The sequence below is a fragment of the Schistocerca serialis genome, chromosome 3 (genome assembly GCF_023864345.2).
Source record: "Schistocerca serialis cubense isolate TAMUIC-IGC-003099 chromosome 3, iqSchSeri2.2, whole genome shotgun sequence".
Taxonomy (NCBI): Eukaryota; Metazoa; Arthropoda; class Insecta; order Orthoptera; family Acrididae; genus Schistocerca; species Schistocerca serialis.
In genome coordinates, this window is record NC_064640.1 from 310,241,805 (window position 1) to 310,267,814 (window position 26,010).

Consider the following 26,010-nt stretch of genomic DNA (forward strand, 5'->3'; position numbering starts at 1 on the left):
ATACTGCCCAGTCAAGGGTGAATCATCAGTACTATAATTTGGAGGAAACAAGTACTGTCTGAATCAACTGTTATGGGCAACAATATGTTGTTGATAGGACACAGTTAATTATCCCACATTATAGTAGTAGAGAGATGAGGCACAATGCAGCAAGTAACTCACCAGTTCAGTGTTGGTCAACAGTCTGAGAGCAAACATCCCATCCAGAAGCATTTTCTCAGACAAAAGAGACTGCTCAACACCAGTACATCTGCATAGACAAAACTAACATGAACCAAGGAATATTTTTTTTATGACAGTCATCAGACACATGATAAATTTAAGAGTAACAGCAAACTTTGGGCTAAGATAAACAGTATTCATCACTCCAATTTACCTGTTCTAACACCAGTAGAAAAAATGTGGCCTGTCCTTGTCTGGAACTCAAAAGAATGTGATCAACATCATAAGCACCATTGTGTGAAATTATTTTTTTGTGTGCATTCCACCAGTTCTGGTGGAATGAGTAATAACCTGTGAGTTCCTACACCTACCACCCACAACGGACATGCATTGGTTACTATATGTACCATCCACAGCAGACTTCCAGCGGACTTAAGTTGGGCCACAACAGCAAGCGTAGTGAGCACTGACATTCAAGCAACGTGCCCCAATTGTCCGAGGTGGCTACCAGGGGCAGCTTGGTCATCAACTGCTGTTACCAGGGACAGTCTGGTCACTGACTGCCATTATCAAATCTTCTGTGCGGATGCAACACTACGCAAGCTACACCTGCTGCAGATAATGTAGCTGTATAAGGGCTTGCAAGGGCCTCTGGGTCCTCAATTGTTACGTGTGTTAGAGATATGTAAACCGCTTTCATTGTATTCATGTTGATTTAATTCTTTGACCCAATAGATGGTATCTCTTTTATGGCCGTGTGTTTCCTTGTGTTCCTAGGTAGAACACAAGTGGCAATGTTGATACAGAGTTTCATGTGTTTTGGAGTCTGTGTTTTTTCTGCCATTTGGCTCTTCCTTGGAGGCTTTGCTCCAGTCACTTCTGCAACAACAGCAGGTGCATACAGCTGTGTTGTAACCTTTGTTGGCTATGTTGACCCAGGCTCAACTGCCAGTTGTTCACCCGTACCTGTAGCTCCCCTATGAAGAAACTGCAGAAGGCTGATGCTTATGAGAAATGGCTTTACTAACATTTTGTGACATTCTGGGTGGTTGATATGGAGGTCTCTAAGGCTCTTTTCTTATTGTGGGTACATGCTTGTATGTAACACTTATTGTGCCAATTGGCTTCTCTGCAAGAACCTGCATTACTTTCATTTGACAATATGTGTAGTTTGCTGCCCTCCTAGCACTACAAGTGTATGCATTGTGGATGCTGAATTCTGCCAGTGCCACAAATAGCTGCAGCACTGCTATCGAGCATGGAAGGCTGAGATCCATGGCCTCAGTCGTAAGTGTCAGTTCGTCACAGTGAAGTCGTAGAGTCTTATGCAGACACCGTAGTCAGATAAACAATCACTTGTTCAGCCCCAGATAAGAAGGTGTGTCAACATGCCCTTCAGTTTGAGGACTCTACGTTAGAAGAGGTTTTGAATATTGCACAATCGTTTGAGGCCTCCCTTGCCATGAGCCACCAAATAAAGTTTTGGAATAATGTCATCATTGTTGACAGCATGCAGCCCTGGTGTATGGAGTCTAGCACACTGGGGGAAGATGAAGTAGCTGCAGTACAAACAAGCCAACCAGGTTGATGTAGAAAGCAGATCATAAGCAGTGGATGCCGCTTTCTTCGTGTCCCTCTCCTTTTATACAGCATGACAAAAAGTAACATAGCAATGGTATGTTGTAAATCTCTACCCCACCAGCAGTCATGGCAGGAATCAATAGATGTCAATATTTGTTCTGTTTCATTGTTCTGTTCACCATTGTCTGCAGGCCAGAACAAACTTTTCGTTGAAATGTAGATAATGGATAAGCCATTAATCCTACAAGTCAGCATGGAGGCTACCATGTCCCTATTCAGCTAATAGATCACTAATGGATCGCTTCCCCATCACCAGTCCCCTTGTTATCTCTGCTGTTGTGGTGGATCCAGTGCTCTGGTAGATTGTACACATGATACAATATGGGTGGCCCAAACAGCCGCTGGGCCACGCATTGGATCCCCGTCAGAATTTGTATGTGTTGTGCCAGGCAAGGATCCCCAATGTTGGCACGCATTGAGTGTTGGTTGGTGAGCTGTAACAAACATCAGATTCCTGTTCTTGGCCAGTCCACAGCCGACACAGTTTACAAGTTAGTTGACCGTTTCATTATGTACTTGGTAGTTAATGATGTGAGTACTGAAAATTTGTTTGAGCTAGATGCAGTTGCTGCTTTTGGTTTTTCTATTGTGGATGCAGTGCATTTGGTGTCAGACCAAGTGCCTTATTGTGAATTCCTTGTGTTCTGAGTTTTTAGATCTCACTTTACGTTGAGCAAACTATTTCATTATACCCTCAAACACACCTACCGCCCTATCTTTTACTGGGTGCAGCCAGTTTCCAGTAGCTTTACGCAACAAGGTTGACAGAGCTGGATTGTTTGATGTCATTGAGAGGAGACATCAAAATTGTTGCTCGTGGTTACTATACCTCCTGGAATGTATCAGTATTAACGGCTAATGTTTGCAGTCACTAGTGCACCTGCCATCTTTCAAATATTTTTGGAACAGATTACGAAGGTTGTCCCTCAGTACATTAACTGTCTTGATGATATCATCATGACAGATGCTACCTCAGAGGGCCACCTACACAACCTCCTTTTTTCATTTACTGTTCTACAGGCTGTAGGCCTCAAATGTAATCTCACTAAGTCTCACTTTTTCCAGACTTCCATTATTTATTTGGGTCATGAAATTTCCCAGCAGGGCCTGTGCCCCAAGGAACAACATGTCGCCACTATTACGGCCTTTCCCCATCTGTCTGATCTGTGGGAACTTCAGGCATTCATTGGCAAAGTGGCATTCTGCCACAAGTTTCTCTTCCCAGAGCTGCTACTATCTCTCACCCCTTGCATCTGTTGCTTCAGAAAAGTGCTCTTTTTGTTTGGTCTGCAGCCTGGGAGTGTGCTTTTGTGCAGCTTAAGGATAGTCTTTGCTCTATGCCGGGGCCGGCCAGAAATTCTGCACGTGTGCGGTGCTCCTGCACATGTGCAACTTCCGGGTCACAGTGTGCACGCCACAGCCGTCAGCGTTCATGTAGTGCATGTTTCTACGCACAGATGTCGCTTTATCCACTTGCTGGGATACTCTGAACCGGCGCATTCTAGTGCTCTTTCCACAGCTTGCAATGGGAAGGTATTTTGCGTATTAAACATTTAAAATACTATCACAGTTTACTCATTGAGACATATACTTTTATGTTAACAGTTTAACCCAGTAAGACATGTAATACAATTAACAACCGTGGGCTTTTATTAAGAAAGCTTGACTGATGGCAGGTAAATACGCGTAATGTTTTTGAGCTAGTATTTAAGAAAGAGAGCACTTAGCGACTTCCAATGAACCTTATTCATGATTTCAAATAACATTAAACTAATGCAAGGTTTCCTATAACTAATTCTCGGCGCCCTCAGTTACATTCACATGATTTCTGTCTCACTGACCTCTGAACATAATGATAACCGCAGACCTCTCGATGATCACCTGTTATTTCAATACCATTATTGCTATATCTTCCATCAGTTCCGTCTGAAATCTGCATAATAACTGACAGTTAGATGAATGTTATGTTTTATCGACTTCAGCTGAGCGTAGCCCTTCACACATTTCAGAAAAACCCTAAATGTATGCATTGAAACAGTCGGTTTAATGACCAATTTTCCTCTTGCTTGTACCACATAAAAAGGGAAGTGGAGCCGCCGCCGTTCATTTAGGACACATGTCTAATAACAGATGTCACTGTCGCTCCCTGTCGCACATGTGCAGCACTTCCGCATGTCTGCACACTGTGCAGCGTTTGGCCGGCCCTGCTCTATGCCGTGTCTTGTAACATATCCACCCTTGGACCAGGAGTAATTCCTTTGTTTTCAACTGAATACGGAGACAAGCAACACAGTGGATCGCTTCCCCAACACCTGTCCCCTTGTTATCTCTGCTGTTGTGGTGGATCCAGTGCTCTGGCAGATTGTACGTGATACAATATGGGTGGCCCAAACATATGTCTTGTAACATATCCACCCTTGGACCAGGAGTAATTCCTTTGTTTTCAACTGAATACGGAGACAAGCAACACAGTGGATCGCTTCCCCAACACCTGTCCCCTTGTTATCTCTGCTGTTGTGGTGGATCCAGTGCTCTGGCAGATTGTACGTGATACAATATGGGTGGCCCAAACATATGTCTTGTAACATATCCACCCTTGGACCAGGAGTAATTCCTTTGTTTTCAACTGAATACGGAGACAAGCAACACAGTGGATCGCTTCCCCAACACCTGTCCCCTTGTTATCTCTGCTGTTGTGGTGGATCCAGTGCTCTGGCAGATTGTACGTGATACAATATGGGTGGCCCAAACAGCCGCTGGGCCAGGCATTGGATCCCCGTCAGAATTTGTATGTGTTGTGCCATCACCTCTCCCTCTTGCATGGTGTTATTCTCTTGCTGACAGAAGTATTTACTCCCTGCGCTGTGGTTCCAGCTGCTCTGTGGTGGGTGATACTCCACGTATAATATCGAGGTCACTGGGAGATCTCTTTCACAAAATTGTTAGTGCACTGCCATGCGTTTTGACGGGTTATTGATCGGGAGGTGGAACACTTTGGCATCACCTGCTGCAAATGTTCAGGTCAGCAGGTGGTGCCGCACACTTTTTTGCCGCGGTTGGTCCCTACCCAGCCTTGGGAAAGAGTGCACTTCGATTTCACTGGTCTTTTCTTTAGTCACTTTCTGGTTATTGGCAATTGACGTTTTTTCTCATTTTCCTTATGTTGTTTGTTGTCCATCTGCGACAGATGTAACTGTCAAGGCCCTGTCAGAGATATTCTCCACAGAAGGCTTGCCTTGCTCCCCAGTTTTGTACAGTGGTCCTTAGTTTGTGATCCATTCTACAAGGACTTCTGAGGCCCATGGGCAGCGGGGGTGCCCTCGTCCCAGTGACTCTCATCCGTACATTCTGGTTTGGGCAGATTCAGAACTTTTAGTGCATTTGGCTGCCACTCCCGGCACCACTACAAATGCCGTGGATCTCTCTTCAACTGTAGCATCATGGATGGCGATGCATGGGCATTCCCCCCCCCCCCCCCCCCCTTCCCCTCCCAAGGAAAGAGTTGTCTAGTATCCCCCTGGTTACTACACCTACCACCCAGAGTGAATGTAAGTCGGGCCACTACAGCAAGCTGTTGTCCACAAGTGGTGGAAGGAATTAGCTGTGTACATAATTAAGTGTATTTGGGAAAGCTTCCATCTCACCTTAATAAGGCAGCTAGCAAAGTGGCTAACATACTGGGTACCAGGTTGAGATTCATTGGGAGAGTGCTTAGAAAATGTAGTCCATCAACAAAGGAGGTGGCTTCCAAAACACTCGTTCGACCTATACTTGAGTATTGCTCATCAGTGTGGGATCTGTACCAGATCGGTTTGACGGAGGAGATAGAGAAGATCCAAAGAAGAGCGGCGCGTTTCGTCACAGGGTTATTTGGTAACCGTGATAGCGTTACGGAGATGTTTAATAAACTCAAATGGCAGACTCTGCAAGAGAGGCGCTCTGCATCGCAGTGTAGCTTGCTCGCCAGGTTTCGAGAGGGTGCGTTTCTGGATGAGGTATCGAATATATTGCTTCCCCCTACTTATACCTCCCGAGGAGATCACAAATGTAAAATTAGAGAGATTAGAGCGCGCACGGAGGCTTTCAGACAGTCGTTCTTCCCGCGAACCATACGCGACTGGAACAGGAAAGGGAGGTAATGACAGTGGCACGTAAAGTGCCCTCCGCCACACACCATTGGGTGGCTTGCGGAGTATAAATGTAGATGTAGATGTAGATTCTTAGTTACAAGGAATGGGGACTGAAATTCCCCTCTTGCTGTAATCATTTAATTTTTTCATGTGATCACCAAGATACTATTATCAGCAATTTCGTCTCCTATCCTTTGTGATATAGTGTGCTGTCAAAAACACAAGTTCTCAAATTAACGTATGAGGTCATGCACATATCCAGGGTATTATATACAAGGTGTGTGAGAAAAGTAATGAGGCTGACAGCACTGTGAGTAATCTGGCAATCCTGTGTTGTTCTACTTGTGTAGGCCAATGTGTTCATCCCTTTCAGATGCTCAGTCTGAGTTTCAGCTCCATACAGCCATTACATGATTTTTTTAGAGTGCCATAAGTGAAGTACATTTTATGTAACTGGAACAGTGGAATTCAGAGCAATGTTATGCCAAGTAGTTTTGTGTTAAACTTGGGAAATCCCCAAGTGTGATCTTTGAAAAGTTGAAACAGGCATATGGGGAACATTCCTTGTCAAGAGCACAAGTTTTTCATGGCACAAATCGTGTTTGGAAGGCCAAGAACACATTGAAGGTGAACCTTGCTCAGGGAGATCTTAAACTTCAAAAACCAAGAAAAACATTGAACGCGTGTATGTGCTTATGAGATCAGACTGACTTTTAACAATAAGGATCATGGATGACCTGTTAAATGTAAACACTTTCACTGTACATCAGATTTTGACTGGTTTTGCACATACGAAAAGTTTGTTCCAAAATGGCACTGAAAAATGCCACAAATAAGCAGAAGGACAATTGAAGAAATATGTGCATTGATCTTCTTGAGAGGACTGCCAGTGATCATGAATGGTTGAGCCACTTGATCACAGGTGATGAATCCTGAATTTTTGTGTACAGTCCTGGGACAAAGCAAGAAAGTGAGGAGTGGCACACTGAGACAACTCCTCAGACAGGAAAAAAACTTGAATGAGCAAATCAAAGATCAAAACAGTGCTTTTTTGACTGTAGGGGTTTTAAATAGTCTTTGAAAGGTTCAGCAAAAGGGTGAATCAAGCGAGCCTGGACATGGCAGACAAGTGGATGCTGCGTCATGACAGAGCACCGTGTCACACAGCCACTTCCATCACCGAATTTTTGACTTCAAAAGGCATTCCAGTTGTTCCACAGCCCCCTGTTCATGCGATCTAATTCCTTTTGACTTTAAGTTTCGCTGAAATTGAAAAATGTCTCCACAGGATGACTCTGGAGAATGTTCAAATGAAATGTGACCATCATATTGAAGGTCGTACCAGTTGAAGCCTTTCAGCACTGGTGCCAAGACTGGGAACAAAAACTCTGCTGGTGTGTAGTTTCAGAAGGGAACTACCTTGAAGAGGAAAATATTATTGTTTGAAAAAAATAAAAACTTTGGAAGATGAAAAATCGGTCTCATTAATTTTGTCACACACCCCTTATGCTTGAGGAGCAATAAGTCCCTCATTTTATCCCCTAATCCAATACTAGTTCTATATTTCAACACGAAGGAAAATATCTCAGTGTTTTTATGTACAACCATAGGGGTCTTAACCCTAGGACGCTAAGGGGGGGGGGGGTGTTTGTTGAACCCACCACTTTTTTATGTCCCCTGCTTTTGCCCAAGTAACTTTCATACTACATATTCCATTTGAGTTATTGTTTGTTGGCTATTTTGTGAAATGTTAGTGTCAATATATTTTATAGAAAATTCCTGCTTTGAAAGAAAAAATAAATAAACTTATTCTGGGTCCAACAACCCCCCCGCCCCCCTTAGGCTTCCATGCTATAGAAAATTTCCCTTAGTAAGATTTCATATTTCTCATTTCTACATCAATGCAAGTTAGTTTCTTGTTGGTTGGTATTCTTGATATTCACAACAATCGGTTTACTTTCAGAGGAAGTGATTGTTGATGTCTGTCAGCTGTTATTTATCTTGTAAACTTGCAGTGAGTTAGTGCAGTTCCCTACTGTTCACACCCAGACTTAGAAATGACTAAAAGAATACGTGACTTGTCTTTAGAAAGAGTTGTGAATGAAATTTTAGATGAAGATTCTGACTCAGGGAGTGAAAGTGAATATGAGGATGGTGTTATGTGGAGTATGATTCAGATTGGAAAGTGATGTGGATGTTAGAGAAGATGAAGATAGCACAGCTTCAGGCAGTGACCATCAGGATGTTATTGTGGCCAAGCCTGGAAGAAGGTACATAACCACACAGCCTAGAATTCCTCGGAGGCCTGTTGCTAATATAGTAAGAGAGTAGGCAGGAGTAACTTTAGCTGGTGTTTGCCATTCACCTGGAGAAGCCTTGAAGTTACTTCTTACACCTGACATCGTGGATGTTATAGTATAACATTCAAGTGAAGAGGCAGTTAGGCGAAATGTTACTTTGACTAATGAGAAAGAATTGTATGCCTTTATGGGAATCCTGATACTTATGGGGGCAAATAAGGACAATTCTGTCAGTGTACACAATCTTTGGTCAGACCTAATGGGTCAGCCAGTTTACAAGGGTATTATGGCAAGAGAATGTTTCAAGGAACTTATTGCAATCATAAGGTTTGATGACAAAAGTACCCGCCAGCTAAGAAGGGAAGCAGACAAGTTCACAGCAATCCGTGATGTTTTCAACAAATTGAATGATAGGTTTCCACTACCATATAAACCAGGGGTCCACCTCACCATTGATGAGATGCTCAGCTTGTTTAGAGGGCACTGCCCCTGCAAAGTATTTATGAAGGATAAACCGGGCAAGTATGGCATCCTTATACTCATGATGTGTGATACAGCTGACAGGTGCGTCTTGAATATAGAACCCAATGCAGGTAATTTTCAGAATTTGTCGAAAGAAGAACGGGGTTCAGCAGCTGCCGTCAAACGTCTGGTAGCACCTGTGAAAAATACTGGTCGAAATATTACTACAGGCCGATACTACACATCGGTGGATTTGGTGGAAGAGTTATACCAAGACTACAAAGTTACTACAGTAGGAACTCTCCAGTCAAACAGGAAGCATATTCCAGACATAATGAAGAACACGTCAAATCAAGAGCTATGTTCATCAATGTTCTTGTTCACAGACCCCTCAACAGGTAGGCCTCCAGTAACTTTGGTGTTCTACATAGCAAAAACTAAACCAATTAAAAACTTAGTGGTGATGTCAACAATGCACCAAGATAAAGGCACTGTTGGAGGAGAGAAGAATAAAACCGAGATAAACGCGTATTATAATTCCACTAAAGGTGGAATTGATACCATTGATCAAGTGGCGCATATGTACACCTGTAAGAGGGGCACAAAGAGATGGCCTCTATCTGTATTTTACTCTCTCATCGACGTTTGTGCCATCAACGCAACCACCATATTCATCCAGCAACATCCAAGATAGAATGAAAAGAAACACAACAAACGGAAACTTTATCTTCTGCAAGCTGGGATGGAACTAGTGAAATTGCAGGTAGAAGAAAGAAGTGTCAATGCAAGAGTGCTATCTAACCAAATTGTTCAATCAGTGGAGAATATTCTACAAAAGAAAATCAAAGAAGTGACAACAGAAGTACGTCAGCCTCCTGCAGGGAAAGGTCGGTGCCATATTTGAGCAAGAGAAGCTAAAACAAAGAAGCAGAAGTACAACAATCTAAGTAAACCAAGACAGTATTGTGGACAGTGTCATAAACATGTGTGTAACACACAATCAGAAAAAATTGTGAGGTGTCTCTCTTGCCTTGAAGTTGAGGACTCAGAGTAGTCTATTGTATATGAACACATCTGTATTTTGTATTGTAATATGTCAATTTTTTATTCACTCAATCCAATATTTATAACAATTAACAACATTTATAAACCGATGCCTTGGTTAAAATACATAAACCATTTTGAAAGTTGTAATTTTTCTTCAGTAAACTTATTTAATACCTGTGGGCTCACCGAACCCCCCCCCCCCCCCCCCCCTTTAGGCATCCAAGTTAGAAAAAAAAGGCTTGGGCATACTAGGGTTAAGAAGACACTTTTATGAACTGAAATTCTTGAGGTGGGAAATTCTTCTACATATCCATTTCTGAACAGAGCAAATTTAAATTCTTTGCTGTTGCATGTGTAGATATGTTGTGTGTCAATAAGCTGGTCTCAATGTGAAGAAAGTTAAGGGGATGTAGGTGCCATATTTGTTAACAACATCTATACTTCTCAAATTTTCCTTCATCAGCACTGTGTTTCTTGGTACATGCTTATTTCTGACACACAGTGCATGTTTTTCTAGTTAGTATGCCTAATGGCTGAGATATTCTCACCAACTCATTATGTCAATTCCCCTGCCATGTTTTGTTCCTTTTTCTAGGCACTGAAATACTCCGCACTTCAGTAGTTTTTATAGTGTCTCACTTACTACATACATAAAGAAAAACCTCACTGTGCATGCTCAGTGACTGCCTAGTATCAATCTCAAATTTCAGGGATCTCTTTACTTGTTTACAATATGGGTTCTGCAGATTTTAACACTTCATAACTCATCTCACGTTAGGCAATTTTATAGCAATCTTTACTACTTGGAAAACATCTTACAGGCATGTATTTCGAGTTTCATCAGACTTCTGGTACTGTAGAGAGGAAAAGGGTGAATTGGGCTCCACAGATGGTGACTTTAGATGCTTCGCCATCTTCATATAATCTTTCCTCTCTCAAATATTCATTAGATTTTAAGTCAGAAATCTTCAGTTAGATAATTTTCAACAAGAATGTGGAGGTTAACTAGATGCTTCGCCATCTTCCTATAATCTTTCCTCTCTCAAATATTCATTAGATTTTAAGTCAGAAATCTTCAGTTAGATAATTTTCAACAAGAATGCGGAGGTTAACGCAGTGAAGTTCAGTTTTTAATTTCCCTTTATAATATTCATTAGTTAACCAAGAAAAACACAAATGACACTCTGTTCATTGCCTGGTGCCTTGCAGGGAACTATAGATGTGTGGCAATTATTCTGTCATTGTTATTCTTGCATTTTATGTATGTATTACAAAGAAATATATTTCCTGTGTAAATATGGTCTATGAATTTTAAAGACAGTCTGTCACATGATGTTTTGGGCTTTTCGTTACTGCTTTCTGTTCAGACAGTTGGAGGAAGTGGGAAGGGGGATGTTTACCTAATACAGGGTGTGGCTTTTCATAAAAGGAACCTTGTCAGTATTATCATTCTAAATCTGTTTAATGTTCTAAACTATGTAACATTGAATGAGTAACTCTGTTTGTTATTCCATAAATTCAGTGAATTTTGGATACAGAAATCAAACCGATGAAGGATTGCTTATTGCTGTGAAAGATCGGAGTTAATAAAATGCCTTGCCATACTTGTGTGCCTTATAGGGGACTGACTACATGTGTCATGCAAGTGTGTTGAACTGAACACAAATGTTGCACTTGCCTTTTGCAACCTATTAACTCTGCTTTTGCCAAGCACTACATCAACTGTACATTCAATGAAACATGAGATAAAACAATTTTTGCCACATAACCATTATTTTGGGACTTCCTATTTTGGGTCTTCATTATTAAAGACTCAGTAGGGGTACGCATTGTGGATAACCTTATTAGCCATGATATGAGAGCTCTACCTCAGAAGAGTAACAATCCTCCATGCAAAGGGCCATGCTACGCAAGCTACGAGAAGATCCTGACACGGTGCTCCTTCCAACAGATAAGGGAAACACCACTGTGCTGTTGCTCTGTGAGATCTGTGACCAGAAGATGTATAGCTCGTTGAGTGAACCAATGTACCAGAAGATTGATAAAGACCCTAAGGGAGTGTAGAATGTATAACGTTGTCATTGTTGAATTCTTCGTCCCTTCCAGAAGAAGTTGCAAAAAGATTGAGACCTCACAGCTCTGTTCCACTAAGGTTGTATGGGCTTCCAAAGATTCACAAAGATCTTCAATTACATTCTGCTGTGAGCAATATAGGGTCTCTGAGTTAGGACTTAGACATTTTTCATGTTTACTGATACTTCATGTGGTGAAGTGTTCAAAACTCCAGTCACTTTATTAACAGACTGAAGTAACTTCAACTCACTGAGTCTGACTTATTAGTTAGCTAAGATGTCGTCTCTCTTCACTAGGGCCCCTCACATGGTGTCATTGTAACTCATAAGCAGTAAATTCAAAGCTGATATAACAGCACTATTTCATCATGCCCTTTCTTCAGCCTACTTTGTATTTATCAGTGAGTGTTTTGCACAAATTGCTGTTGTTTCCATGGGCAGTCCTCTCACCACTCTAATAGCAAACATTTTTATGGAAAACTTTGACGAGAGGGGCTAGATTTGATATAACTTAAAACTAAAAGTCTTCTGGCAATATTTAGATGATAATTTTGTAGTAAGGTCCCATGGTGAAGAAGAAATGTCAAGCTTTCTGTAGCACCTGAATTCAGTCCACGAGGACTTACAGCAGAAGTGGAGAATGGCGGCTGCCTGCCATTTCTGGATGTCTTGGTCAGTCGGAAAGTGGATGGATCATTGGGGCATTCTGTTTACCATAGGTCCACACGTACAGACATGTATTTGCAGGCATCTTGTCGCCACCACTTGTCACAAACTATAGGTATCCTTTGAATGTTGGTGCGCTGGGCCACGTTTTGTCTGATGGAGGCAGCCTAGCAAAGGCTATCTTAGCAGTAATCCAAGCACTTTCAAATTGAAACTGAATAGTTTCTTCGCGGGTCACTCCTTCTATTCTGTTGATGAGTTCCTTGAAAAATTAAGCTGATTCTTACTGTATTGTTGACTGTATTTACTTAAACTTATGGAGTGACTTTTTTCGGGTTCATTAACATTTATTTTTTATCTGTTATTACTTTTATGTTGTAATTTCATGTACTGACACATTCCATGACCTCGGGGATTTGCTCCTCAATTTGGTCCTACAGAACTTGATGTGTAAATAAAAAAAGAAAGAAAAATAAAAAAGCAGCTGGCACACCTACACTCTTTGTTAAAAACTAATGGATATTCTACAAACCAGACCAACACAGCTTTTAAGGATGAAGAAAACTGATAATTCAAAATCAAGATCAAGGGAAGAAGGAGCAGTTCAAGCCCAGGGGTTTCCTCCCATATCCCTCCAGTATTTCATCTAAATCAGGCAGAATCGTAAGGAAATATCATGTCAAAGTAATCTTCTGCCCACCTACAAGGACTTGAGCTCTTCTCAGTTTGGCAAAGGATGATCTGGTTTGTGGAATGATGGATTCTACTCAATACCTTGCCAAGTGACAAAGCCTACATTTATTGAACATGATCGCCAAACTCGCCTTTTGCAGCCCAGTAAGTCAGCCATAACTGAGTATCGTATTTCCATGGGACATTCCATGGGTTATTCAGCCAGAGAAATCTTGGCCACGATGCTATCCTTCTGGGGTTCAATTGTTAAGTCGGAGGAGTAGGAGGAAATACGTTTGTTGGAAGATCCGATTAATCATGATGGTGGCTTTCAACTGGATAAGGCATGGAACCTGGTGAGTCCTTCAGAAAGAAAATATTTTATGACTAATGGCACATAGAAGGATAGTTACTTTTATTAATTTGCCATCTGAATTTTAGCTCTGTGAACCCACATGTTGACGGAGAGCGCGCATGTAGTATCACCATTACACATGTGCCTGTGCACTATAGATGAAGATATATTCGAAGAGGACATGAAACTTGCCAGAATTCACTTGTTCAGCAGCTGCCTTCGTACATGAATTTCTGCACCTGATTTTGGAAAAGAGTTAGCGATGTGAACTAGCAATCTCCATTGCAAAATACTCACCTGAAGATGACTGAATGGTTGTCAACCGAAATGCTGTTGCAAGAAGTTGATATCATCCCGCTGCAATCCCAAAACTTCATGGAATATATATGGAGCAGCCCAAGCCACTTGGTGGTGTGGTTAGTCTTGTTATTATGATGATGACATGTGCAGCATGGTGTGCTAATTAATAGTCCAACATTCCCCCAGGGGCCTCACCATTCTTCAGTGAGTATGTGCTTGGCTACTACGGGGCCCCAGCCTTTGCAACACTACTTCCTCTTTTTGTGCTGCAAACCCATGCTTCGACTTTCTTTTACCTTCTTTGACTTTTTGTTGGATGGCCCTTTTGGTGCAGACCGTGCCTGGACTTGGTTCACAATTTTGGTCTTGATTTCTAGTTTCACTCCAAGCATTATCTTCATCTTCCATTAATGATTATATGGCCCCTGTTACTGGTTTTAGCCTGCCATCTTTTCAAAATTTTACAGAAATGCGTGTCATACAGGCAAGCTCTTCCACTGTTGTATATGCTACGCCTCTGTGTCCTTCCACCCTGGCACTGCACACTCCCCATGTTTGCCATGGTGTATGTGCCCATCGTGACTGGGGCACGGGGACTCCTGGCAATGGCCAGGTACCCATTGCTGTGGCTGGTTGGCACCTGTGGGGAGAGTCCCCATTCGAAGTGTGTGGCACCATGGTGGATAGTTCACATACAAAGTGACTTAAACTTTCTCTCACTGGTAGTCACATGGCCCAGCAGTTTCTTCAAATGAAAAGGCCTCATATGATGCAACAAAGTATGATCCCCTTGTCTTCCCTTCCCTGGCCACGCCGTGGGAGGAACACAAGACTAGATGACAAGTAATAAAATCCTCCCCCAATACAGGACCAATGGGGACACCATTTGGGCCACAAAACCTGTATTTTTCATGGAATACATTGAAAACAAATACGAGGAAGTTGAAGCCATCTCGAAGCTGAAGAGCAGTTCCCTCCTGATTAAAACATTATCTCCTGCCCAGTCACAGGTGCTTCTCTCTTGTGAAAAGTTGGCTGACATTACCATGACTGTCACTCCCCACAAGAGTCTCAATATGGTCCAGGGTGTCATCTTTCTCCATGATCTTCTTTTGCAATCTGACAATGAGCTGCAGGCCAACTTAGAGCAACAGAGGGTGCACTCCATCCATCGTGTCCATAGAGGACCAAGGGAAAATAGAGGTACTACCGGGGCCTTCATCGTGGCTGTCAAGGGTGATACGTTGCCTGATGAGGTCAAGGTGATGGTCTACCGGATTGACATGAAACCCTATGTTCCTTGTGTGAGATGTTTCAGGTGTATGAAGTTCAGAAATATGTCTTCCCGTTGCACCGCTACCCCTTTGAGTAGGGAATGTGAATGTTTGCTGCATGCGAACATTCTGTGTGCCCCTCCCCCCAGCTGTGTAAACTGCAGCGAGTTCTACTCTCCCTGCCCACAAGATTGGTCCAATTTTAAGCATTAGAAGAAAATCCAGGACTGTAAGACCCTTGACAAGCTCACATATCCAGAGGCCAGAAAAAAGTATGAGCATATTAATCCCTTGAAAATGACACAATCTGCAACATTGTTGCCTTCTCTGTTGACAGTGTTGTTTGGTATTGTTGTCCTTATATGACAGCAATTTTTTGCTGAGTGTCATCTACTGGGTACCGTACGAAATGTGCTGTCACGGGCTCTCACCCGTGACTTTCAGTTTTCACCCCCAAGACTCGTGTCATGCACTTCTGTTGCCATCGTACTGCCCACACACATGCAGAGCTTTGTCTGGACAATCAATTAATTTTTGTAGTTGAGACACTGCTTTTTGGGACTGGTCTTTGGTTCCTGGCTGACATGGCTTCCTCACCTTCGCTAACTTAAGTGAAAGTGCTGGTGACACCTCAGTACCCTTCACTGCCTCAGTAACACTAGCTTGGGTGCATATTGCTCTACCATTTTGAGGCTCTATGAAGCCCTGATTCTGTCCCATCTTGATTATGAGACTTTTGCATATGGTTCAGTGTCACCCTTAGCGTTGTGGATACGTAATCTCATTCATCATTGTTCAGTACGACTTGGACAGGACTCTTCTGAACTAGTCCTATGAAGAGCCTGCTAGTCAAGGCTGGAATCCTGCAATTACCTACAGGCAGGCTGCTGAATTATGCTATACACATTTGTAGCTTCCCTGAACGTCCCAACTACTGTGTCCTTTTCCGTGGGATGGAGCTCCACCTCCCACAACCGTGACACAGAACTGGGTTTACAATTGCTGCATGCCTCCAGTGTCTGTTTGGAACTGCAACTTGCTCCACTATCGCATCTGGTCAGGGAGACATCGCATCTGCCCTCATGGCTTGTGTCTTGACCTTGGATTTGTCTCGAAGTACCCTTTGATACAAAAGATTTCGTTGACCCCACAATTTTTCACCACCTGTTCTTGGCTATCCTTGAGAAGTATTAGGGTTTAGAAGTGTTATCCACTGATGGCTAACAGCCATTGGACAAACAGGCTTTGCACACACACATGCACGGTGCAGTGAACTCCACTCCTTGTCAAACAGCTGCAGTGCCTTAACAGCTGTATTGATGGCCATTAAACTTAACTTTTGCCATGTTCGTTCTTGCACTGGCAATAGTATCTTAATCTGCAGTGATTCCCTTAGAAGCCTTGAGGCTATAGACCAGTGCTACTGTCCTCATCCACTGGTTATGGCTATCCAGGATCACCGACCTCCATCAAATTGGACAGCCAGTAATTTTCATTTGGACCTCTGGTCATGTTGGGATTTCAGGAAATGAATGAGCTGATCGATTGGCCAAGCTGACCATGAGGATGCCAATTCTGGAAGAGGAGTCCCAGATCTGGACCTTCTGTCATTTGGACACCATCGATTGCTGGAAGTCTGGAACTCAGAATGGTGTGCCCTGATCTCCCAAAACAAACTGACAACAAGCATGTGACAGTCTTCACTGCATGATTCTCAGAGGGAACCCACCATCCTCTGTCAACTGTGCACTGGCCACACTTGGCTGACTCAGGGCTGCATTCTCTGATGTGAAGATCCCTCTCACTGCTGATGCAGAGCCCACCTTACTGTGGCCCAGTTACTCATGGACTGCCCTAATTTGACTGCTTAGAGGCAGCATCTTAATCTTCCTGACACGCTACCTCCGGTGCTAGCAAACAATGCCAAAGTGGCTGATCTGGTGCTATGTTTTGCTCTTGAACGTGGTTTCTATTGAACCCTGTAAGGTAGGGCTATTTGGCCTCATTGACTGACTGAGGGGTTGGTGAGGCACCCCTCTTTTCCCATCCTCCTCCTCCTCCTCCTCCTCCTCCTCCTCCTCACCCTCCTCACCCCCCCCCCCTCCCCCCTCCCCCGGGGTCCCTAGTTGGCCCTTGCTCGGTAGCCCAGATGGCCTCTACCCTTCCCACCTTTTTATTCTCTGTGTTCTTTTTCATTTCTTTGTTTTAATGCCTTGTATTGACTGATCTTTTGATTACTTGTCCGTGCTATTCTTTTTTCTGGGCTTTTATCTCTGTTTTTTTTTTTATTGTGTTAGTTACACTTGGGATTTACAGGATTTGCCTTTTGCTTCCTTGCTTTGACGGGTTTGCCACTTACCGGATGAAGGGACTGATGATCTTGCAGTTTAGTTGTTTTCATTCCAAACCAATCAATAGTGCAACCTGGAAAGCCCATTTCAATCTTCACCAACTCACCTGCTGAGAAGTGGCATGTGCCCAGTTGGAGTACAGTGCTCACAAATAAACAATGACCAGCTACAACCCCAAAATTTTACTGCATAATCTTCGTCATTTTGCGCTACGACTGTTGAGAATATGGTTATGTAGTCTATTGATACATGCTTCTATATTCTGTAATCTCTCCTTTTTTGTTGTGACTGGATATTTTTGGTGTATGTGGTTTACTCTCCCTCCCATCTGAGTAAAACAAATAGACCTATAAGTGAAATGTATAGATTGTGACTTTGATTTCTGCTGTTCTAATTGCATTTATTTCTTTCAGGTGTTTTGTGCATTCATGGAATATTCATAATGGGACCATCCTTTTAAACATGTGCGACAAACGAAAGGTACAGTGGAATAATTCAACAGTGACAGTGAGGTGTATTGAACAGTTTTGAGTACAAAACACAATAAAAATAAAAGAATGGTTATGTAGCTTCTTCACTGTTACTGAAATTCTGTTTTTATTTATTGTTGGTTGTGTTAAATATTCCATAGAAACTAAAATGAACAGATTTATGACTCTTAATGATGATCACAACAGAAATAAGTCAGTGTTATTGTACTAACTGATCATGTCCTCACATGGCTCACTTACTGCATAAATGCCAGACTGTACTCCAAGAATATAATTCAGTCTCATTTGTATAGACCATATTCAGTATAATTACCTCTGAAGTGAAAACAAAGATATCTCAAGTCATTACTGATAGTATGAAAGTCTTGATGTAGGCTACTGTTATATTTTTAGACATGATCAAATTACCACGTAGAGTACAGTTGTCCAATGTGAGAAGATGTTTAACTAACCTCACCAACAAGTGGTGTCTTGCTTGCCCATGTAATTGCTACGCCAACATTACTACTATTTAGTTTACAGCATTGGCAAATTCTTGCCAAATGAAATGTGAGATCTAATGGTCAAAAATGCAAAGTGCTATAATGTGCAACAGTAAATAGATTATTACTGGAAATCTTTCCTTCTAGTATCATTTAAGTGGTTGTCTTGTTGCTGGTGTTACCATAATTTTGTAGGACTTTCTTATTGGTTATTATGAAACTGATGATGACCTCTGTCAGTCACCAAGTAGGCAGTGTTTTCTTCCACCATTCGAAGTGTTTAAAAGCATTTTGACAGGACTTATTTCTACAGATTGCACTGCTTGTCTGTGACCTAACAGTCTTTGGATTAACACGATTTTGTTTACATCATTAGTACAGAGCACAATGTTATTCTTTTTGTATTTACATTATATGATTATTAATGGAGGCAGACTCCATTTGTGCTGTGAAGTGAGAGATGTTGCCAATGACTGAATATTTTGACAAAAAATACTTGTGATTCATATTTCCTTAAGACATTTCTTGGATTACACAGCTCCTGATGTTTGTTTGTGGTATCTGAAGGGCATTCCACCAACATGTGCCAAGGTGTGTATCTGTACTTGTTGCTCATGAGCAATTATGTGCTGGTTTGTGTAAACATACCTGGTTCATGTGTTTTTGCTAAGGTAATTTGGCTGGCTGAATGCCAGATAAGTTTAAGAAGCTGCATTTCTTTGCTCCATTATAGTGAAACCCATGTGAGCAAAAATGTTTTCCTGATTGGAGATTAGATAGTTTTTCTTGTATTTACCGGTCTTGTTGCTGAGCAACAAATGTGCTGTCAGCAGGATGATAAAATAGTTTATCTTCATATAAAATGTATCTAAAACAGATTCTTCAAAATGTTTTATAAAAATGTGTGCTGTACAATAGACTAAAAAATGACAGATTCGTGACTATGTTGTCATCAGTGACAATTAACAGACAATGTAAATGTGTTGAATCACAATTTGTTTAAATTTAATCATCGCTGAAGGTTATAGATGCTATTTCTCCTTATGATAATTGTGTGCTATACTATCTTTGTGGTTATGATACACTAGTGTAGCATTTTTGGGTAATGTACAAAAATGTAGAGAAATTTCCCACATCTTATCAGCTTGCTGCTATATCTTTCAGGCAGTCTTGGCTACTGAATAGACTGATTAATATTTATGTGCATTATATTAGCAAATGTTTGTTGCTCTCGTACAAAGTTGCAAAATTATTGTGCTCTGACGAACATTAGGTATGGTTGAATGAGGTTATCATGGGGTGGATTTCATGAAAGTTCAAATTTTTTTTTTTTAAACACATATTGGAAGTACGCTGCAGCAGAACAGAATTAACAGCTTAACATAGGGTGTTTGAAAATAATTAATCTGATTTAACAAGCGTATATTTTTTTACACGCATGCACCTACAACCTTAGGGTACTTTTTACAGTTAAGTTTAGGATACAAGTTTTCATTTATGTTTTAGGAGTGTTCGAGATACCCTCCACCACACACATGACAAACACCCAAATGATAGAGGGGGAGCCACATAGATGGAGTATTTCACAAGCCTCCACAAAATGGGGTCACATACCTGAGATCAGGTGGCCTGAAAGGCCAATGATACAATGTGAAATCCATATGCTCCTTATATCCAATTCATCTTTGAAGCAACTCATTATTATGAAATGCTGTTGCCAGTTTGGTGGTGGTCTGTCCTGTTGAAAAATTCATCCGAAAATGCAATTTGATGCTGTTTTATTGCCATTTAGTGTTGGCACACTTTGGACAATGGATGATTAAGGTAGGGATATAGTTGCACTGGTGAATTGCGCCCCCCCCCCCCTCCCGCCCCCACATGAACCGGTAACTTCACAAATTATGCCAAGGTAAACTTCTAGATTCAATGTGTAAGTTAATATTTACAAGTTTCTCTTCATTCATGTAGAAGATAGTCTTGTGAAATTGGATGAATCTTTTCGAAACACCAAGTGTACTGTTCTGCCTTCTCTGGTTCTATTGTGCATAAAAATTACATTTATCCTCCTGTATGTTTTTTGTAAACCTTTGTCAAGTAATGTCACAGAATAGATCTTATTGATATTCCCTTTGTTTGCAAGGGACATGCTTTCATACAGAAAATATTACCCGATTTGCATTCTTAGAATAGATTATGATAAAAACATCTTTAAAGTGCTGCCTACCTGTACTAAATAGCAAACTGTGTCACTTATACACTACACAAGGAACGCTTAATTGGCAGCACCTCTTATCTGTAAAGTATTAGCATTTTACTATGATGAGTAGTTTAACGATTCAAAATGAGTGTAAGAAAATGAATACTAACAACATTTTTGCTTCATATCACGAAATGAAGCATGAAAAACTAGAGAAAATTTACAAATGTATTTGGTGCTGATATTTTGAAATTTTGTAAAATTTATGTATCAGGATAGAGTTTGGGTATACGAAAATACAAGGCTATATGCAAATGTTCTAAAGAGAAGAAAAGTGCCTCCAAATTTGGCTCATGAGACACAAATGGTACAGGAAATGACAAGGAAGTAACAGTGTACTGTAGCTAGGCATGCCAAATGAGGGGACATTACCTAAGGAAATACAACTATTCAGTTATTTTCTCATAATGCAAACCACAAAATACTCTTGAAGGTAAGCATACTTTGTACATTATGTTTACATGTCATAGTTGTCATCATCAACATTATTTGAGCTAGTAGTGCTGAGGAAGACTGTGCGTAGCTGAGGCAAATGTCCAGGCAACCTTGGAGTCACCCAATCACTGTCCACTGGGGCCTACCCTGCCAAAGAGCCTCATTGGCTGCTCCACATAAGGCAATTATGCAATTGGACTAGGAAAATGAGAGGTCAACTCACACCAGCTGTGATTGATAAAGAGAAGAATGCAAATTTTATGACTGTAGTTTTAGATGCAGAATCCCACAGTCAATTGCTCCAAGAGACGTGTGCTGCTACATATTCTGACAATGAAATGTCACAAGAAGAATCACACACACGTTACTTCACTGATGTACCTGGAATGATGGCTGCCACATCTCACAGTATACGTGCAGTCTGGCACAGGGCACAATTGCAGCAAAGCTCTACTTCTGCATGCAGTTATAGTAGACACTTTTCCCACAAGAGCTGATTGAATGGGGGACTGGATCTTGCAAAAGGGTTAACATGGGCAGAGGATTGTGGGGGGAGGGGGGGGGGGAGAAAACTGCTCTCTTAAGAAATTGCACCTTGAAGCCCGACCCATCTGGCACCAACAAAATCTCACCATAATCTGCCACCGCCAACAGAAAGATACACAGTTCTGGCTGCGCAGTTGTCATGCTCGCTGCTCATGAGCATGCGTGCTAGTAACATGTTTACTCCACTTGCTGGCATTGTATGATGATTAAGATATGCTAGCAGCACCCAAAAGACAACGTATTCCACTGTCCATGGTGATGAAGTACAGAGATCAAAGGGAATGCAGCCACCTGAGGTCATCAGCAATAGCAAATATTTTGACAGGTGCACACCCTGTCATTTTCAAGGCAAAACTGCAAAAATTAAGTGATGTGCAAGGCAATCTAAAACCTCAGCGTGCAGAGAAATTAAGAAAACTCTCTCTCTCTCTCTCTCTCTCTCTCTCTCTCTCTCTCTCTCTCTCTCTCTCTTTCTAGCACACAACATTAATTAACAGTTGTCGATGACAGCTCCCGACTGCATTCCTGCAAGATGTTTAAACACTATATATGTTGGGAGAAACTCTAACAAGTACAAAGGTGATAATCAAACACTCTACTGACTATTCAGACACCAATGTGTAGAAGAGTTCAGTGAGCAAGGCAGGGGGAAAAAAAATCAACGTTAAGACTGAAGCTGACTCCAGGAAGGTGATAAAAGAGGCATCAGTACTTAAGTTGTCTTTTTACACAAGTGCCTCACAACAGGAGAAGCATTTGAAGGTAGTAATAAAGAAACTGCTGTTCATCATCCCCCTTGACTACATAAAAGAACAGCTTGAGAATATGGATTTTCCCATCCGGGCCATGGAGTGCATGAAATCGCCCCACACCAGCCAGTATACACCACTTACACTGGTCATTGCCATGAACACAATGGAGAACAGGAACATCTACCAACTTATGAGACTTGCTGCAGTGAAAATCACCAGAGGGCCAGGAGAGGGCCTGTAAGGTGTTTTCGTTGCCAGTGCCTCAACCACATCGCCAGAAACTACTCTGTGCCAGCTGTCTGCATTAAATGTGCTGAAAACCACCTTACCAAAGAGGGCTGACTCAGACTCGTGAAAAACCCACCAGCAAATACTGCAATGCTGCTGCGTCCAGCTACTGAACAACAATGAAAAAGAGCCACAAGGTGCCTTGACGTCTTCTATGCTGCCTGTGTCTCTTCTGGAGGGATGCAATCCCAAATGACAGAGCCCGAGTCTGCAACTGTCACTCAAGGGATGAGCAGTGAAATGCAGACCACTTCAATTACTGCATCATCACTGGCTATGCCTGCTGCAACATGGTGTCTGAGCAAACACCCAAGACATCTATCTATGGGAGTACTACCATGTATGTACATAGAAGCAAACCCCAGGCAGAACACTTACTGAAAAGTCTCTGCCATCAGAAGCAAATGTAGCAAGTATCCAAAACTGCATGTTGCCTCAACTGCCGAGACACACTGGACAGTGTGCCTCCCGCATAGATGCACCACACCACATTGCTCAACTCACCAGGCTGTTGTCACAACTGGAAAAACTTTACTCCAATGTCTTCTACTTGGTAGACCCCTTCCCGTAGCAGATACGTGTTGCAGTTCAGAGGGCTCCACCAGCATCCACCACTATGCCTTCTGCTTCCCAGTATGTCACACATTAATGGACTTACTGTGATTCTGTGGAACACCAATGGTCTCCACAGTGAAGCTGGTGAATCCTCCAGTTTTTCTAAGATGAATCATTTGGCATCTGCCTGGTGTGTGAAACTCGCCTTAAACCAAGTGTCTCTGTGTGTGCACCAAATTACACATGCAATCGAATGGTTAGACTAATGGGTGGTGTCATGGCAGTCGACATATACCATTCCATCACCACTATCAAATTACTGCACATGCCTTAACAACCCTGGAGGCAATTACAGTTGTTGGCCACATCAATGGTATGCATTTTTTCCATTGTGGTGTAAATGTTGCACAGAAGAACCCTTTATCCTGCTGACGTTACAACTCTCCTGTTGCACTGTAGCAATATTTTTCTTGCAAGAGATTTCAGTGAGAAATGGGCTATGTAAAACTCCCTAAACACCAGTGCCAGTGGATGCCACCTGGTAGTGTTGTTGAGCACCATGATGCCATCACTGTGGGGCCATACAAGCCTACTACCTACTTCTACAACAGAGGCCAGCCCTACATGCTGGACCTAGTCATCATGAGGGGCACTGGAAAACAGATCTCTGCATCCATGGGAAATGCAGTCCTCAGATCACCTGTGTGTGGTGTTTGGCTCTGATTCTGTCACTGCATGGCCACACAGTTGTGGAAACAGGTATAGAGGTTCAAACTACCTCTTCCAAACCACAGCTGCAGAAGTGACAAGAGCTGCAGTTTGTGAGGATGCAGTCGCTGAGGAGATCCCTGCAACATTTCATCACAACAATGTTACAAGTTGATCAGGTAGTGCCACTCTTTTACACCAGCACACAATGCAAATGCAACTACTCGTACAACAAACCGCTGCACAACTTCACTGCTATCATGAAAAAGTACTGTGTCTTTGGCGAGTGACAGTGCACTAGGCAGCCACACATCAAATGACTCTTCAACAGATTCCACCGTGATATTAAAGCTACAGTGAAGGAGTACTGCAACTGAGAATGGGCTAACAAATTTGGCATGCTTTGTGTAAGGCAATGAATCTGCTTGGCGAACTATGAAGATGTTCCTGCTGCATTCTTAATGGATTCCAATACTTCGGAATGGTCACTCTATCAGAAGTATGTCTGATGAAAAGGTGAATGTGTTGCCAGACAGCTTTGCTGTTAATTTCAACCCAGCTGAAGCTTCTGTGGACCTTGAACTCATCCATACAGTAACAACTAATCTCTTGTTGATAGGGAAGATGGACACAAGAATCAACATGTAACACCAGATGAGGATGAAGATTCTCTTTGCCAGGCCAGGAAGGTTTGTGGACCTGATGGAGTCACCTTCTCCTTATGCAGCTCTGGTAGATTGCTGCCATACACCTGGTGTCTGTCTTTAACCAGATTTTATGTACTGCTCACTTACAGCTGCCAAGAAACATGCTGCGATAATGGTGGTTCCTAATCTGGGCAGTAACTTCCAGGTGATTGGTAGTTACTGGCCCATCAGCTTCCTCCCAGTCCCCTCGAAAATCTTGCACAGGATTCACTTATGTAGACTATTGCAACATATTAAAGGAGAGATCTTAAAACCAAGAGAACATTCAACTGAGCAACAACTCCTTAGAGGCCCTTGATGCTCTGGAATATAAATATTTTGGAGCAGAGTTCTTGGACACCTCCAAGGCATTCAACAGCATGTTGCCCCAGTGGCCTCCTTTACAAACTCCTTGTGCAGAGGGTGTCAGTGCCACATGTCCACCTCTTCCAAAGCTACATGGCCAACTGGACAATCCATGTGTGGGCCCACGGCTTAGTCTCCGCAGCATGATGTGTCTATGCAGGGGTATCTCAAAGCTTGGTCCTTCGAGACCCTATACATGGCAGACGCCCTGGAAGCTGATTGCATACAGCTCGCACTGTATGCTGGTGACACAGTGTTCTTGCTCAGAATGTCTTCACACCATATGCAGTGTCACCTCCCAACATGCCTGTGATTACATTACTATCTGGATTGTCAAGCAGCAGCTTAGGCTCAGTGTTGTCAAGTTGTAGTGTAGTGCCTGACAATCATGCATTGTTCTATGCCCCTGGGCGTGGTGCCAGTCTACATGAGGAGCAACACTGTTCCTTAGAGCGACACACCGCGTTTTCCTGGTGTCACGCTTGACAAACATCTGATGTGGCACCAGCACATCACAGACTTGCACCATAAAGGTATCAAATTCCTCATTGCCTTGTACCTGGTGATGAACAACAGTTATACCCTACCATTGCACCTTGCCAGTACTTTGTACAAGTCTGCTGTGCTCCATGCTAGAGTATGCAGTGGTGGTCTGGGATAATGAAGGTTAAACTCACATTAAGAAGCTCCAGTGAGCCCAGAACAAGATGCTGTGCTTGGCACTGCGCACCGCACATGAATTCCCTTGGGATGTAGTGCACTAGATGGTTGGTGTCCCATGACTGAAAGAATACTTTGAGCACATTGCCTGCAACTTTTACATGAAGACATCGGTACCTATGAACAGGAAAAAATGGCGGAAAAATCCAGTGTCCAGCGTCCAACAGATGGCCATACCTTCTAAATGGTTGAGGTAGTGATCATTTGTGTGTTACAAGTTACTCTGTGGCAGCAGGCTCAGATATCATGTCCAGTTGGGTGTATGTTGGTCCTGAATGTGTGTTCGGCTTTC

The 26,010-nt window shown here is 42.4% G+C and overlaps 1 protein-coding gene across 2 annotated transcripts in view; it reads left to right on the forward strand.

The window, feature by feature from the left end:
- Positions 1 to 26,010, forward strand: part of LOC126470111 (cell cycle checkpoint protein RAD17) — a 135,425-nt gene that overhangs the window by 12,601 nt on the left and 96,814 nt on the right. For both annotated transcript variants that reach the window (XM_050097715.1, XM_050097716.1), the window contains exon 2: positions 17,846 to 17,912. In XM_050097715.1, the coding sequence (XP_049953672.1) occupies positions 17,895 to 17,912 (18 nt within the window). In that variant the 5' untranslated portion in view covers positions 17,846 to 17,894. The remainder of the gene's footprint in view (positions 1 to 17,845; positions 17,913 to 26,010) is intronic.